The 19,021-nt window shown below is 38.8% G+C and overlaps 1 protein-coding gene across 2 annotated transcripts in view; it reads left to right on the forward strand.

Annotated features, from left to right (window-relative positions):
- Positions 1-19,021, forward strand: part of PLXNA4 (plexin A4) — a 751,018-nt gene that overhangs the window by 551,737 nt on the left and 180,260 nt on the right. The window contains exons 25-27 of one of the 2 annotated variants that reach the window (XM_075273935.1): positions 485-644; positions 3,098-3,201; positions 10,784-10,883. The exons of the other annotated variant lie outside the window; for it this stretch is intronic. Coding sequence (XP_075130036.1) covers positions 485-644; positions 3,098-3,201; positions 10,784-10,883 — 364 coding nt within the window. The remainder of the gene's footprint in view (positions 1-484; positions 645-3,097; positions 3,202-10,783; positions 10,884-19,021) is intronic. 2 annotated transcript variants of the gene reach the window in all.

The following is a 19,021-nucleotide window of genomic DNA, read 5'->3' on the forward strand; positions in this document are numbered from 1 at the left end:
CGTATACGCTCCGTATACGCTCCGTAAACGCTCCAAATTACACTCCATTTTACTCCGTGTGAATGCACCCTTATAGTATATGTACATTGTATGGATTATAGAAGAAGTTCTATTTGTACTTACACACAGTGGAAAAAACTGCAAATGGTTCTCCAATAAGGTTTTTGATCCAAATATGGAAGAGGGATCCAAAGGGAATGGGAAATATAGAGGAAGATATCTGAAAGGTGTTATCTATTAGGACTGTTTTAGGATTATCCTTTGGTGGATCGGTATGATTATTTATTATGCCTCAATTGGGTTCATGCATTACATAATGTCTCCTAAAATGGTTGCTGGTTGCCATATGCATGTACCAGCAGCATCGACCATGAAATATATGTTATTGCATAGGGGGTGAGATATATTGCACAATGTAGTGGATTTCATAAAGTTTAAATGTATAAGCACATATTTACTTTTGTTTGTTTTTTGTTATTTTTAGGTCCTCAATTGTGTTAACCCTGATAATGTGAACAGTCCTATGATTCCGGTGAAAATCCTTAACTGTGACACAATTACTCAAGTCAAAGAGAAGATTCTGGACACCATTTTTAAGAATCTTCCCTGCTCACATCGACCAAAAGCAGCAGATATGGATTTAGGTAAATAGATTTCACATTTTAGGTAGACAACTCCACTTCAAAGAGGATGTATTGAGGTTTAATTTTCTAAGTCTCATTGCTCACAGTCATTTTAGCAATGTAGATTAGTTGCATATTATATTCAGAATGGACTTCACAACTAATAACTATGCTGCATTGACTGGTATTGTAATAAGAGATTAGTGCCAGTGTTAAAGGTCAGTATGTAAGCAATGCTATTTTAGGATGTAATACCCTGGTCAGGTCTCCGCTTGGGTGCTTCTACTGGTTCTTATGGTGGGGTCCCAGTTCTGGAAATACTATAGGGAAGATTTACAATTTTGGTTATAAATCATCTCTTGGTGTATCTACTCTGAGATAAAAAAATTTCAAGTGGGAAAAAGGTATGGCTTAGGCCTGATTCACATCTGCGTTTGGTATTCTGTTCGTGGAGTCTGCTTGGGGACCCCCGAAAGGAAACCTATACACGTTACAAAGTGGTTAGCGAAGAAACCCCACCATAGACTTTTATGGGATCCATGTGGTTCCCACTCGGTGTCCAGAAAGAAAAGAGCTGCTTGTCCCCAAGTGGATTCCCCAAACAGAATACTGAACTCAATGTGAACCAGACCTTACATGCAAGAAAAATACTACAAATAAAGACTTTTCTTTGACATAACTATCCTCCCCCTGACAAAGTAATTATATAACAATAATTATTTCAGCAGTTATCATAAAGGATGACCTAGTCTGTAAAAGGCCTACTATAAAAGTCAACTGCCCCATGCTACCGCTACTAAATAGACTTTTATTGAAAATATACAAGCTGCCATGTTTAATCCAGAATTGGAATGTCTGTATATGGCTGACAATAAATGTCTGGCACCCATTGTATTCTCTCAAAGTAAGTAGCAATGAAAAAGCTTGTTATTGGCAGTGTCCTTGGCTTTTATTGAGGATATTCTCTGAATTGGAGCTTCCTGCAATACTTGTGGTAAAGAAATTCAGCAATTCATGTATGCAGTGAAAGATACACTATCTTCTGAATGAAATATAAAGAGTTCACAGCTGCTGTCTTCTGAGTTTGCCTTCACCAGCACTTCTGATTGGAAGGAGAGATAAAGATAATGGGATTTTTACTTACCTCTCTCGACAAGGTAGAGCTGAAACAGATTGGATTGGAGAGTGTCTGTCTTCAGTGTTCCTGCTTAAAGGCACTCAGTGATCTGATGACAATGTATAGGACGCACTTTCCTGTTCTTAGACTTGGTGAATATGAATATCTTGTGGAGGTCACCTTTAGCTAAGTTTTCTAAGCAGTTTATTGGATCATTCATTAGGTAGAAAGACATTATCGAAAAATAGGTGTCTTTTAAGTGTTCTGCTACAATAATATATTTTTTAATCGAGTCTGAAATACCGTTTAACCTTGAAAGTTAAACTAAGAGAATCTTTTACCATTTCTGATATATTTGTTGCAGCATACTATTTCACCTTTTCAATTGTTCCTGACACCTTCAAATAGTTAATACAGAAACTACAGAATAATTGTTCCATATACTGTTATTTCAATTTGTAATGGAAGACCAAAGGATAATAGTACAGTAATTATGTTGGCAATATAAACATTCTAAAAATAATATAAACCTAAGTAAGAAAATATTAGTATTACTCAAAACTCTAATGTTGCTTTAATACAACGTGAGGCTAGATTTATACTTGCATTGGGCTCTCTGTCCCCATGGGCCCAACGATGGAGAGCTTGCTTGCTAAAATAGTGGTTACCCTCGGACCCCAGTAGACCTCATAGACTATAATGAACAAAAAGAGAGAATAGTCCTTAGTGCAGCACTTTTCCTATGGAGACTCCGACACAGATATGTACCTAGCCTAAGGCAGAGCTAAAATGAAAGTAAGTAATTCAGGGGAGACTGGCACCTCTACAACTTCTGGGGAGATTTCCACTGAATGGTGATTTTAGCTGTCCTCTGATAGGATACAAGACATGAGACCTGTTACCTAATAGGGGAGTAGAGACTGGGGAATGGTCTGGGCTGTTTACATTGTCAGCAGACTGGAGGGGTAAAAATGGATGGATTCTTCCTCTAGCACTTAGATATTGTAGTTCCTAGATACCCATGAACAGTCAGGGGCTAAAATGGACTCTGAATAAAAGATAATGAATCTTTTAAGTATTTGAATGAAATTATTTTTACAAAGTCCCTTTTTTCATAAAGTGCAGCACCACTTTTGCCCACGGACTGTCTGAGGTATTGCAGTTCAGCCTCATACAAGTAAAGGGGGTTGAGCTGATATAATTCACAGAGCCTAAAAATAAGACATTAGCTTTTTCTGAAAAAAAACACTGAACATTTCCTATGATAATAAATCCTTGTATTCACTGTTATGTTCCATTTGATTTCTATGATTTTAAAGGTCAGACACAGTTTTTAGATACCATTGATATTTTTCAGAATGGAGGCAAGCAAGTGGAGCTCGAATGATCTTGCAAGATGAAGACATTACAACGAAAATAGAGAATGACTGGAAGAGACTGAATGTTATTGCACATTATCAGGTTGGTGATTTGTTTTTAATTTTGTAAAATGTAACACTTTTTTGGTGAAAAAATTTAAGACGGATATATAAAATAAATATAAGATGGATAGATAGATAGATAGATAGATAGATAGATAGATAGATAGATCCACTTCTTGTTGGAATATTAGTATGCAGGACATGGGCTGATGGGGCTGTTTATTAAATGTTATAGCTGTAGCACTACAAAACTGTACATACTAAATATGTCTGTATTCCTATAAAATATTGATTCCACTTTATCAAAAAACATATATTATAGGTATTGTCGAACAACTGTGATTCTGAAGCTGCTTGGGTTTTTGTTTTCTTTGGGGTTTTTAATTAGACAATCATATTTTTTTGAATATACCTTTATGTTATTTTTCTACCATTTGTGATTAGAGATGAGCGAGTAGTATTCGAACGAATAGTAGTACTTGATTGAATACCTCCCTTTGCATAGTTATTGGTGTACTCGGTCGAATACCACGCGGTAAATATTCAATTCCCCTCCCACCTTCCCTGGTGCTTCTTTTTAAATCAAAAACTATGCAGGGGAGGTATTCGATTGGATATACTCGCTCATGTCCATTTGTGACCTGATCTTTTCTGTTACTTTTTAACATACTTTATATATCACTACTATTTGAGGGCTGCAGCCTATTTTAGTGATACGGCTCTCAATGAAGATTGGGGCAGACCGAGCTCATCAAGCACTCAATGGTAAAAGGAAACATGTATATTTAAGGTACTTATAGTGTAAATAACTGTGTGTATAAATAAACGGCCCCCATGCCAATACAGGTCACTGTAGGAATCCCATAGAAATACCAAAATGGGTAACCAAACAATTAAAACTTCACTTTTATTAGATATGTATAAAAAGAAGTCAAAAGGACTTCATTAATAAGGTGCTTAAAACAAACTCCCACCGTGGTAGACCAATACTAAGGGAGATCAATAGGGAAAAAAGGGGAGGATGATGTCCTAAACAATATCCCTAGCCACTGACAATTTGGCGGACCTGTTGGCAGTCAGACCGTATCACCGCTATACTAAAATCAGTTTTGAATACTCTGTGCTATAGATTGTTACCCCTGATGAATCCTTAACTGAATGAAACGTGTAGGGACTCTAGTTATAGTGTGTACATAGCTATGTTAGCTATTCTCAGTTCCTTTAGTGTTCTGACCTCTGCTTATTCCTGTGTTGGCGTGGCATTAGGCCAGTAACCTGGCAGGAAAGCTGTTGTGTTCAGCCACTATTATACTCAACTTGGAACTGCATTGGTTACATTGCTACAGAGCTCACGTGTTGCACTATTTATTTGAAATATTAGGGAGATAGGGATATTGTTTAGGACATCATCTTCCCCTTTTTTCCCTGTTGATCTCCCTTAGTATTGGTCTACCCCGGGGGGAGCTTGTTTTAAGCACCTTATTTAATGAAGTCTTTTTGACTTCTTTTTATACATATCTAATAAAAGTGAAGTTTTGTACTTATAGTGTAACTTGACACCAAGGCCAAACTCTTACAACTCGCTGATTTATCAAGATTGACATTTTTCACATTGGTGCTGATAATCCCTTTCTGGAGGTGGAGTTGGAGTTTGGAGCAGGCATAGATTTCTGTTTAGATGCGATGTGAAATGCACCTAATTTACAATGAGGTGTGTACTAACACATTCCACATGGTCCATACAGCAAGACAGAAATCCCCTAATCCCCTTTGAGGAAAGAGGTGTAAAACTTGCAACTTTTTCTGTTACTCTAACCATGATAAATTGGCCCTAATATATCTATACACATAACCAGTGGCGGATCCAGGGTTTGCCCTGGGCAATTGACTTTGGCGGGGCCCTACGTGCAGCGCGCCACAGCAAATTAGGCCCCGCCCACTTTTATGTTGACTCCGCCCATTCTCATTCATTTTTCATGTGATTCCATACAGTATAATCCTCCTACAGTCACCCATAAATTATATGTTCCCCCTCCATCTCTCCCCATTTTCATATACACCCTTCATCTACCCCTAGTTTCATGTCCCCCCCTCTATCTCTGTCCCCAGTTTCATGCCATTCTCCCCCTTTATCTGCCCACAGTTTCATGTCCCCCCCGTCTCTGCCCCAGTGTCATGCCGTTCTCCCCCCTTCATCTGCCCCAATGTCATGCCATTCTCCCCCCCTTCATCTGCCCCAGTGTCATGCCATTCTCCCCCCCTTCATCTGCCCCAGTGTCATGCCATCCCCCCTTCATCTGCCTCAGTGTCATGCCGTTCTCCCCCTCTTCATTTGCCCCAATGTCATGCCATTCTCTCCCCCTTCATTTGCCCCAGTGTCATGCCGTTCTCGCCCCTTCATCTGCCCCAGTGTCATGCTGGTCTCCCCCTCCATCCACCCCAGTGTCATGCTATTCTCCCCCCTTCATCTGCCTCAGTGTCATGCCGTTCTCCCCCCCCTTAATTTACCACAGTGTCATGCCGTTCTCCCCCCTTCATCTGCCCCAGTGTCATGCTGTTCTCCCCCTCCATCTTCCCCAGTGTCATGCCGTTCTCCCCCCTCCATCTGCCCCAGTGTCATGCCGTCCCCCCCTCCATCTGCCCCAGTGTCATGCCGTTCTCCCCCCTCCATCTGCCCCAGTGTCATGCCGTTCTCCCCCCCTCCATCTGCCCCAGTGTCATGCCGTTCTCAGCCTCCATCTGCCCCAGTGTCATGCTGTTCTCCCCCTGTCCATCTGCCCCAGTGTCATGCCGTTCTCCCCCCTCCATCTGCCCCAGTGTCATGCTGTTCCCCCCTCCCCTTCATTTGCCCCCCAGTTTCTTTGGGCCCCCTCCATCTTTGTCCCCAGTTTCATGCCGTTCTCTCCCCACCGCCTTCATCTTTCCCAGTGTCATGCCGTTCCCCCCCCTCCCCTTCATTTGCCCCCTAGTTTCTTTGGGCCCCCTCCATCTTTGTCCCCAGTTTCATGCCGTTCTCTCCCCACCCTCTTCATCTTCCCCAGTGTCATGCCGTTCCCCCACTCCCCTTCATTTGCCCCCCAGTTTCATGGGCCCCCTTCATTATGTTTCACCTTAATATGTAATACAAAACAAACACTTACACTCACCTTCTATCACTCACCTTCCATCGTTCCCCCGACGCTCCTCTCTCCAGTCACATACGCGATGCAGGAGCTGTGAGCTCAGCTCCTGCTTAGCTGCGGCCCGGCTTGCGTGTGTAAGCGTGATGTGATAACGTCATCGCGCCTACACATGCAAGCCGGGCCGGAGCTTTAAAGCAGGAGCTGAGGTCACAGCTCCTGCATCGCATATGTACTCAGCTCATCGGCGGACGGACGCCGATGAGCTGAAATCGTGACAGGCAAGTGCCGGGGGGCCCCCAGAGGCTCTGTGGGCCCCGGCACTTGCCCGACTATGCCGAGGCTGACCGGAACCATTTTATTAGGGCGGGGCCCCGCTAAGCGCGGGGCCCCGGGCGGTTGCCCGGCTCGCCCAGCCCTGGATCCGCCCCTGCACATAACCATAACCAGGCTGTGTGTCAAATAAGAGAAAAATTAGAACATAGTCCTAGTCAACATTAGTCCTAGTCTGATCTATTTTTCATTGACACTTGTAGACTCAAATCTATGAGTTTTGTTAAAACAGATGACACAAAGAAGCAAATTTGTTAAAAGTGACCACTGATCAATGCAAAAATTGACCATTGTATTATTTTTAATGGCCACAAATCGGACACTGTCATAATAATATGACCTCAATGTGTTAGGAACACCTTGCCCACTTCTTTACTCTGCTGTCATACTGCATAATGTCAAGTTAAACTTCATTCTGGTCTCTTCTACTGATAAATGATGATACTTATGGCTCATCCTGTACTAAATGGTGAAATAGTTAACTAAAGTAACTGCTTCCATTTGGAAAGATTATTAAAAGCCATACTTTTATAGTCTGATAAGTTAAACGTTGAAAGCCTGAATGTCTTATCCTCTCTGTCATCATATATTTACCTGGTTTGAAGTTGTCATAATTATGTGCAATTAACTTGTACTCATACTGAAAATCAATGTCATTAGACCCTTTAATGTAGGGGTACATAAAAGTACATTCTTGCTAATTTTACTTAAAGTAACAGAAATGTGAACTAATTATCTATTAAAATGAGTCTATAGGCTTTTAAAACATTGAATTAATTCTAACATTGTTAAAAACAATGATGTTATAAAAGAGTTATAAAAATAGTAAATTAAAGGTATGCTCTGTACGATTTACTGGCCTGAACATCCCTCAACCCCAGGGAACCATTGATTTGCTATGGCTTTCGCATTCTACTAGCTTTAGAATATCAGAATGTATACTTAATTACCCATTATAGCAATGGTCAATAATGAATATATCTAATTCAGTAATGCAACAAAGAAAAGTGTGATATTTGACCATAACAACCAACCATAACTCAGATTAATTTTTTTTTTATATGAAACCTACAGTTGACAACTATGATTAAGGGCGGGTTCACACCTGTGCCCAATGTCTGCTTTCAGGTTTCCGTCTTCTGCCGAGAGAAACCGGACAGGAGATGGAAAGCCGGCGATCAGTTTTCAAACCCATTCACTTGAATGGGTTTGCAAAGTGACCTCCCATGAACGTCTTGTGCCGTGAACTTTTTTTCTAACCGAACACAAAGTCCTGCATGTCCGACTTTGTGTCCGGTTAAAAAAAAATGGTTTCGCCACGAAGAGGCAGAAAACGCTCACAGGCAGTCACTTTGCAAACCCATTCAAGTGAAATAAGAAAAGTATAGGTCATTTCTTGAATGTAGGTAATTTATTGAACGTTGAATACTTCTGTATTCATTTACTAACCCTGAAACGAGAAGTTTGTGCAATTTCGACACGACCTATAAAATATTTGCAAAGTACAAACAGATAATCTAAAATATAAGGTTATATTTTTATTCTTTTATAATAGAGACAAACCTTTTCTTCTCAGCCCATCTGCCAATTATCTAGAATGGCCTCTTTCCCAATTGCTGCTGGCGAAGTTTGTCTGCAGCCTTTGCCAGCCTAGAGCCTGATAAAATCTCACTTTGCTCATTAATGTGCAAATAATTTTGGAGATAAGCCGACTGGCCTCTAATACAAGTGCCCTGGGTGCTGCTCTGGCACCATCACTAAATTAAATGTCAGGGTAGTGGTCTGCTGGCATGGGGTACAACTGCAAATAAAGAGCAGATTAGAAAGTAATTACCATCCAAAAAGAAATCTTAAGGATAAACAGTTTTTCCTTGAAGGGCAGAGGAAACAATACTGTACACATGGAAAGGATATGTAAGTGCAATGCCATATATAAGAAATCATGAACCAGGGTACTTTGGCGTAAAGTGCAGTTACCCAGTTTTGATAATAATGCAGCAACTACCCTGTGCACATCAAAATGATACATTTTTTGTGTAGGTAATACACAATCTGAGCCAGTATTAGTGGTCATCTCCACTAATATAATCATGGCTAGAATCCAGGTTATTAAACATAACAAATATAAGAATATTAAGAAGAGACTTTCAATGTCATGGATCACCAATGTTCAGAACACTAAACCCCTGTAGTAATGCTCCTGAATATGTATCCTTACTTAAGGTATGCATCTGAGCTGGCAAATATTCCCAAAAGTTCAGCTATTTATACTCATGGGCCCATAATTATCTGACATTCTGGCGGCATCTTCTGGAGAAATGTATCTTTTCTTGTATTTTATCACCTTTATAGCCAAGATGAAATTCTCAGTGGGAGAATACGTAAGAAGACCTATAGTGGGAAATATTCTTATTATACATTTATGTGACAAGCTTTGGCTTTTATTATTGTATATGTTGTAATACAAGTTTGGTAAACTATATAGAAAGATATTTTTCAAAATAATAGTATATAGAAAGTTAATTCTCATGGATCATTAGGAAGAATAAAACCAATATTTTTCGTATTGTCTTCTGCATTGGTAAATGTTGGCTGCACACTATATAAGCTGTACTATAGCACCCTTTAAACTGTCTCTTACACTGTATCCATTGCCTTCTGCTAGTAAATCAGATATACAGTACTTTATGGACACCATGCTTCGAAGTGAAAGCTAGCTCCTGCTGGGTGCCAAGCTTTGGTGCCAGGCCTAATTCTATAGTACAGTTCAGGAAGATTAAATGTATTACTGCTTTCAATCGATGGGATTATCACTTAAGCAGTAATAACACCAAAATTACATGCTTTAGCAGACTATTATTTTGACATTTTCCTATATAGCTCTGCATTATGGCTGTTTCTCTTTGATTATTCATATTTCCTGTGTTCTGTTGCAGAGGAAACCGTAAAACGTCGTTGCCTGGCAATAACTTAATTTGCTTTATAAAAATAAGATAATTAAAGTGATATTTTTTCGAATGCAGACAAAAATAGTGTAGAGCATATGCAATATATAAAGTGGTTACTAAGCATCCGCATGTAAAACATAGATGTTGTCTATTACTAGTATAGAAGTGGAATTACATTGTGTCAGACATACTGTATATTTTCTCTAGGGCAGGGCTACCCAAACTGTAGTCACTATGCAAAACCGCTTAATATAACATGTTTTTTTACCCAGTGTAGGTAAAACAGTAACTCACTTATTCTGCCTACGATATTGTAAAAGCAATATCCCTGAATGATTTACCATTAGTAATTTATAGTTGTATATATTATAATTGTATACATACTTGTATATGAACACTATATTTAGTACATGTGACAATCATTAAATACAGAAAATACACAAATAAAAACAAAACACTTCCTCCTATTATTCAGCCCCGCAACCCCATGGATAAACTGCACCCCCTATAATGGTCTCCAGCCAGCATTGGAGCAGATCAACAAGAGATATTCTCCTTGCAGGATTTCTAGCAGACTGTTTATATAGGTGTCATGCAGAAAATGCTGCTGAATAACCAACAGAGGGGACGAGTTTTTTAGTTTTAGAATTTATTTCACGATTTCGAGTTTCTGTAAGTCAATTTATATGTCCCTGTTGTGGTTGGGAATAATGGTTGAAAACTACAATAATGTGATTGAAATAAAAGATGCGTGTCCATCAAGTCCAGGTTATAATGTAGCAGTGTTGATCCATAGGAAGGCATGTTATAAGTATCTAGCCGCTTTTTAAATCTCAACATAATGTTTATTATTAATACCTCTTGGAGTAGGGAATTTCCTAATTTGACTAAACCAACTGTTAAACTACTAAACCAACTTTATTTGTAAATCTCTAAACACATTTAATCCATACATACAGACAGACGGTCCCTTGGTCCTTTGTATGCTTTTTGGACAGAATAATGTTGACTAATTAGATATAAATAATTGAAAATATGTCTAATTTTGGGTTAATTACCCGGGATTGGAAAATCACTGCTCTAGACCAAGATCCTAGTAGCATTGTTTTACAGTATATTTTGAGTTAACTCATTGTGATTACATCTTTTTTGCATTTTGATAATATTGAATATTTTGACAGTAATGAAGCAACTGATGATTTATATTCTCTTTTAACAACAGGTTCCAGATGGGGCAGTGGTAGCACTGGTCTCTAAACAGGTCACAGCTTACAATGCAGTAAATAATTCTACTGTGTCAAGGACATCAGCCAGTAGATATGGTAAGAAATGATATATCTGCTTACTTGTTGGTTTGACAGTCGATTGAGTTCAAAATATTAATGTTGCAACTTAAGATAGCCAGAAAAAAATGTTCTCTTTTAAAGTAAAGTGAATCTGGCAGCGGATCCAGCAGTTGCAAAAAGCAGCTATAAACAGCTGGATTTCCCTGTAGTTTCCAGATGGGACAGTTTTCAATCTATGCAATGAAATTATCTTGTGTGAGTTCAAACCTCCCAGTGCAAGACCCTTTGCTGCATTTTTTTTTTATTCAGTAGAGTGTGGATGGGACTTGTTTATATCCCTTCCACTACACTGGTACTGCATATCTCTTTGATTATCTAACTTTAGGACAGATCATCAATACTAGATCAGCACCCATAACCCCCACCAATCTGCTGACATCAGGATCAGGAGAAGTACACTACTTCGTTCCCTGTGTAATGGCCATTCCATGTTACTGTAGCTTGGTCCCATACAAGTGAATGGAATTTGACCTGCAGTAGTCCAGCATGGTCACTGCATAGTGTACACAGGTGTGTACTTTTGAATCATTACACTATGGTACTTCTGGGGCCAGAGCTTCTGCTATCAGCTGATCGGTGGAGGTGCCACTAGGTCCCACCAGGCTCAAAGATCAATTTTAGGTAATCATGGTAATTTGGATATACTATATTCAGCTATATGTATTAATTTAAGTAAAGGTGTAGATTTCTGAAGAGGAACATATAGCATTCTACCATGTGTAGGTTGTACGTGTCAGATTCCATTACACTACACAGGGTTCCATTTTGCTTTTAATCTACTAATCTATACATTGCATCTTCTTTCTTTAGCACCATACAGTAGTATACCAGGCATTGTCTCATTGTCGGCATTATAAGCATGCCTATATACAAGCCCAGATTATGTTATACATTATATCTAACAGTCATTCAGCATACTAGTGTTGTACTTTCTATGCCACATAAATTGTCAGGAAGATGCACTCGGCTATTGCCAGGAGAATAACCATCAAGTGCCCAAGCCAAGCTCAGTTTGTGGGAATATTAATTGGCTATGACAGTAGCTATTATCCTACTTTGATTTCTCATATTAGTATAATGCTTATACGGAGGGTAGTTAATGTCAGTCTTGATGTACATTCCTAGTTTGATGTCTAGCACAAGTTTTATGTCTTCTCTCCACTCGTGGCTAAAATGAGATTGCAGAAAATGTGATTAAAAAAATAGTGTTGAGATTGCGTTATCATTTGTGTCATCATACTATATCTTCATGTCTTATAGTACATCTATTATAGGTCTAATTTGTCATTTATTTTAATATATTGCCACTACTGTCAAATAAAATCATATAATACCTAAGAACGTCACCCAGTAATGGCATAATCTAAGTGTAATGAAAAGTCGAGTATATCTACCTTTCCAGTAGATTTTCAAATAGTTTCAATGCCTTAAAATGAAAAATCAGCTTTGTAAATGATTTTACATATATTCTACTGTGTTGGGTTCAGAGGTCATAGTTAAAGAACACAATTTGGCTACTCAGTCTTCTGAACCTACAGACATATTACCATCTATCTCTCCCCTACTTCTTAGTTTTACATTATGTATTTGCAGAAAGTAGGGGACCTTCTAGTGTGTTGTGCAGAGTGTGTACCTGGGAGAACTGCCGACCCTTCAATGTGTACCAAGTACAGTACTGCACATTTATATTCTGCTGTAAAGTGAAACTTCTGGGGGCCATGCTTCTGGGTGGTCTTACCTGTACAATAGGAGCTTCCTGTTCCATTAGTTTTTTTCACTAAACCTCTTAATAGTGGATCTCTAACCAATATAGTGGATACAATTATGAATAGAGGAAGTTTCTACGGTCTGGTACTTGTCGGAACCCCAGGCATGATTTCCTTTTTGTGGACAGCTTATCAGGCAGGACCTCTACAGGTATTAGAAGATAGTACATAGTAGATGAGGTTGGATGAAGACATCAGTCCATCAAGTCCAGCCTATAACCCTACAGTCCCTACAGTGTTGATCCAGGGGAAGGCAAAAAAACTCCATGAGGCCCATGCCAATTGCCCCATTTCAGGGGAAAAAATTCGTTCCCGACTCCAATCTGGCAGTCAGTATAAAACCCTGGATCAACGTGTCCTTAAAAATAAACAGTGCCACCCCTGTCCATAGGTTGCATTTGGTATTGCAGCTCAAACTATTTCATGTAAATGCTGATTTAATTCATGGTCAAGAACATCATCATTCAGATAAACCAACCACATTAAGGAAATCATGACCATCATCATACAGACCATCGACACTTCCTACATTCATGGTTGTATCCATTGGCAACTGATCAAAACAACAGACTATCACCGCTAAGATTGCTAGAGAAAATCATTAAATCTCTGCTAACTACCATACTGACAGCATTAACTTAGGAAGCTGAGGAGTCAACACTGGCTCATGACTGGTTTGTGCTGCTGTTTAGTAGCAGAGTTTTCTTAAGTCAGATAAACAATGTCCAACAACTTCTTATAGTGAAAAGTCACAGAAAGTGCATGCTGCTGCAGAGAAGAAATAACGCATCGCCTATATTGTTTTATACTCTTTAAATTGTTTGTGAAACCCTGGAAAACATACAGGCCAGTTATTACTGATATGCAGTGACTGTAAGCGTCCTATGGATCATTAGTTTCTGCTTTTAACCCCCAACCTTTTTCCTAGGACCGCCACTTACAAAACCAAAATTAATGAGGCATTGGCGATGTCAACATAGCTGAACAGAGCGCCTTGCTGATCTTTTCAATTAATCTCCCCTGGTACATTAACCCACTGAATGAAACCAACTCAAACTTTCTTCACTGTCTGCTAAGTCTGCGACTCTACATAATATTGATTACTTCAGTTACCGCACTATATTATTTGTAGAGTCATATGTACGATGGATTCAACATAAGCAGGTTGCATCTCCATCTATGATCTTATGAAAATCACATCCATAGTCTTCTTAAATTTCCAGTAGAGCTGTACATGCTACTGTTTCTCAATTTGTTAAGCCAAGTACCTCTACTTAAGAAATGATATTAAAGTACCTTTGAAGCAAGGCTATAATCGTACCAGTTAACAGATACAGCATCAGTAAGGTGTAAGTACCCCTTAAAGATTGGGGCATTTTCCCAATCAATAGACAAGACCTTGTTTATAAAAGATTATTCCATCATTGTTTATAGGTAAAATATGTTCCATCCCTCTTATTAAAATAATTAGCCAAATCACTTGGAGCATACATATAATCATCAATAAAAGTAATGTAGATTTGGTTTACAATAAGATCTCTGGTTGTGTATATCTGATTTATTTCACAGTAGTTCATATATCATCCATTGTTGAGTATAATAAATAGTACGACAGTTTACCTTTTGGACATTGATGACTTTTATAGTTTATTTTTTAGACATTTTTGGTAGCTTTTAGTTTTAGGTAAATAAGTTTAATTTGTCAGCTTATGCCTTTCTTTTTTTTCAATGAGTTAGGCCTCATTCCCTTCTGGGAAGTCTGCATGGGGACGTCCCCTTAATGGACTACCAAACGCTTTGGTAAGCGGTGTGCAGTGAAAGCACATGGACCCCATAGACTATAATGGGGTCCGTGTGCTTTCCGTGCGGTTTCCGCATGGCTCATGCAGAAAGGAGAGTAGATTGTGAACTACTTTTCTGTCCGCATGTGCCATGTCGAGACCGTGCGGAAAGCACATGGACCCCATTATAGTCTATGGGATCCGTGTGCTTTCACTGCACATCGCTTGCCAATGCGTGCGGTAGTCCATTTGGGGAGTCCACATGCGGACTCCCCTGAACGAATTACCAATGCAGATGTGAACGAAGTCTGAGGGATCTGATCAGTTTAATCGGGTGTACCTCAAAAGAGTGTGCGTAGACACTGGACCTGTCAATCAGCTGATAAATCCTGTATTGTAAGAGAAATAGAAATGCATGAAACGTTTTCAGTTTTTTTTTTTTTTTTTACAGATTTAAAATTCGGAACAGCTGCAGTGTTATATACATTGCATTGAGAAAACCAAGTGGCATAGTGCAGATTGTATATTATATGGTTCTATATTACAGTAATTGACATTTTGTTACATATCCTATAACTGTATTTTGCATGTAGTTATATCTGGCGATCTATATAGAATCTATATCCATTCTATTTACTTACTGTATATGGTAAGATAGCTTTAAGTTATATCATTATGATACATTTAAAGTAATCTTGCTCTGATGTGGCTGGGAGGTCTATGGAACTACAAGGTGTTTGGATCTGCACCTCTGAAATCCCTAAAGATAAACCACTGATTACATTACAATAAAAGATAATGAATGTAGACAGAACCTGTTCCATCTGAAGATGTCATTATATGAATTTTCATTCCGTTGTTCTAATCCCATAGCAGCATAGAAAAACAGACTTAAAATAAGCAGATGTGAACTTCACAATACTTGTCATTTATTGGTCTAAATCTCTGCTCTGTGAACGACAGATCTCTTTATGTACACTCATACATGGTAGGACCACCCACTGGACTCTTAAGACCAGAATGAGTAGAGATTTAGATCAATAAGATACCTGCCATGAAGTGACCTGGTACTAGGATTAGTGCAACTCTCTTGCGGCACTGGGTCAATAGATATAAATATAAAGGGGACTTGTTTACCTACTTAGCTTAGCTTCATGTTTTTCTTATTTTCTTATATCTGAAAGCTTGAATAGATCAATGCTGGTAAAAAACAAAACCTAGTATATTTAGGTATAATAGGAACAGGTAACTACCTGACAGTATATTGTTTTCTGTCACATTTTGGTCATTGTTACTATGTTGAAAAAGAGCAGCTGATATTATTAAGAACTACATTTTATATATAGCTGTTAGATGTGTGGAGAATTTGCTCTATGGTGCAAAATGGGCATAATTGCAATCAGAGACAGTGACAAAGAAGTTCAGTGTGAACAGGGTTTTACCTGTTTGTTTATTTTTACCATAACACAAATACAGCCTTACATTTCAGTATAAAACAGACACAATAACTCCTGCTCATCTGAGCACTAACCAGCACAGTTTTCTCTAGCTGTACCAGTGGAATAATACCAACCACTTTGGTCAATATGCAATAAACCAGTTCTCACCCAAAAAGTCTAGCAGCAGGCCAGCAAGTAGCAGATAGGAAAAAATTCTGTGTCACTCCTTACACTGTATTATAGCCCTGTAATAAGCTGAGCTCCTGCATCTGGACAGCAGTCCATGGGAGACCTGTAATGGACCCCCAGTCATTAATGTGCCCCAGTACCAAGCTGTACCCATTCCAGTGCATTCCATACCAGGGTGAGACACCCATTTTTACAGTTCCCCCATACATTTCAGTGTATAGAGGGATCTGTGAAAATAGAATAAAATAGAACATAACCTATATATTTACAATGAACGGTTAAGTGAATAGCTTGTAATGCATTGACTGTAATGCTGATGTGTGACATCTGTGAAACAAATGAATGTCACCCAGACATCATTCACTGTCATGTGAATATAACTTTACTTTCTCACCGATGATTTCAGCAGCAGCAGTTTACTACACTGGGAATACAGCCGTATCAGTGACAAGGGATTTTACATTATTTGTGCTGGTTTATGTTCCATTTAGAATATTTAGCATGTTTTCTATTTCTTAGTTAATAAGAACGTGGATGTTAATGGTTATGTAGCTTTAAGGATGATATACATACAATGCATGCGAAAGTACATTGTTATCACTTGTATAGTAAACACAGAAATACTGAATCCCTCCCCCCACAGATAAGAGAAATACTGCAGTCACTTAATCTCCTGGGGAGCGCCATCCACTGATGCGAATGAGCCAAGAAGACTCATTAATATTAATTTCTGAAGTGTTGCTGCAATTAATGAAAGACACTGTGACCTTTTCAAAGATATTTCCCCTCCTTGTTATTGCCAAGTTGGGGAAAAAAGTTAGAGGATGAGAAATCATCAATTTCCGTATCCAGCAGTCGGTGTGTAAATGATGACACTTACCCAGTAATTAGAATGGAACTCAGGAAGCATTAAGAGTGCTCTTTAAGACAATGTAAGAATTATCTGTAATGCTGCTGTGTGTTAATAACCATATAAAATACATCATTAAACATGGTTAAACTTTACAGGAATGTAATTAGCAGTATTAATTTCATTCAGCGGAGCATTGCCATAAAAACAGCATTGGTACTTCCCCATTTTTTTCATTTGCATAATGATCTGACCTCGCTGCATAGGGACGATCTGTACAGCATGCGAAAACTTCAATTACACTATGAATGTCTTATTGTTTTATTACCCTTTTGAAGTCCTGAGGAAGACGTGTGATCTGGAATTATGGAGCACTGTAGTTTAACAGGTGTAAAGAAATGTAGAGGTTATAAGATTCAAAGGTGTTAAAATCATATCCCAAGTGCTACATTTACAAAGTAATGTTAATGTTCTCATTAATCTTGCCCAAATCGGTGTAATTACATCCCGTAACATAGAGATTTCTCAGCAACAGAGAACAAATGCATATACGTAACATATAGCCATATACTTAAAATTATAAAAATACCCCAATTTTTTAATTGAAAAAATGAATAAAATATTACACGTACACATAAAGAAAGCGGGTTAATAATACATCCATAATGCATGAACACGTGTAAGGGAGCATTCACATGGAGAAAGTTGGCGCTGATTCTGGCGCAATAGATTGCGTTAGAATCAGGGCTGAAAAAAAGACTCCCATTGACTTCAATGGGTTCCGTTTTCCACGCAGAACCCTTTGAAATCAATGGGAGGCTTTTTTCCCCACTGATTTCAATGGGTTCCATGCGGAAAACGGAACCCATTGAAGTCAGTGGGAGGCTTTTTTTCCAGCGCTGATTCTGACGCAAGTTATCGTGCCAGAATCAGCGCCAACTTCCTCTGTGTGAATACCCCCTAAGGGAACAAAACATAAGAAGAAGTAATGCAACATAGGGATAAATAAATAAATAATGACATATAAATAATAAAACTGTACCACCAAATATAAACACCAAAAACGGTAGTAGAATACCCGCAAAAAATATGTTAAATTGTTGAATATGCTAAAGTAATATTTTTAGTGTCACACTGAAATTGCCATTTTCAGAGCACTACAGTAAATCTTTTTTTCCATTTTAAATTTTTATTATTTTGGCATTTTACTAATTTGTCGTAACATTGATGTGAACAACTTTTTTTTTCATTTCAACATTTTTATTGAGTTTACATATTCAATACATATTGTGTAGTATAAAGTATTACAACTATTTTTTTAACTATTTTTTATCAAAATTAAAAATTATGCAACTTGCACAAACATGTAAAACATTTACACCAGGGGTGTAACTACCTGGGGAGCAGTGGTAGCGGCTGCCACAGGGCCCGGGACATTAGGGGCCCGGCGACAGCCACTACCGCAGTTTTTTTTTTTTTTTTTTGTCTTTTTTTAATAGGCTGTTACTGGCTGGAGTTACTCCAGACGGTAACAGGCCCTATTTACTTACCGATCCTGGCAGTGGCCCCACAAACATTATTATACTCAAGGGTCTGAAAAGACCCCAGAGTATAATGATGGGAGGCCCAGGAGAGGTAAGGGAACATAAAAAAGTGTTACTCTCCTCTACGGGCAGGCTTCAGGCCTACTTGTGTGACATCTCTGAAGTCACATAACCTTTGCGTTGCCTCTGGGTCATGTGAGATACCAGACATCATTGAAGATGGCCGCCATCAGCTGGAAATACATCAAAGCCAGGGATAGGTAAGTAGCAGTGTTTTTTTTATGTTTGTATCCCTCCTGGGTCTCCGATTATTATACTCTGGGGTCTGAAAAGCCCTCAGAGTATAATAATTGTTCATGGGTGTCCACAGTGGGGCATAATTCTGGGTGAAGGGACCACTATGGGACATAGTATTGTGTGCAGGGGCCACTATGGGACATAATACTGTGTGCAGTGGCCACTATGGGATATAATACTGTGTGCAGGGGCCACTATATGACATTATACTGTGCGCAGGGACCACTAATGGATATAATACTGTGTTC

This window comes from Leptodactylus fuscus, chromosome 5 (assembly GCF_031893055.1).
Source record: "Leptodactylus fuscus isolate aLepFus1 chromosome 5, aLepFus1.hap2, whole genome shotgun sequence".
In the NCBI taxonomy this organism is placed as follows: domain Eukaryota; kingdom Metazoa; phylum Chordata; class Amphibia; order Anura; family Leptodactylidae; genus Leptodactylus; species Leptodactylus fuscus.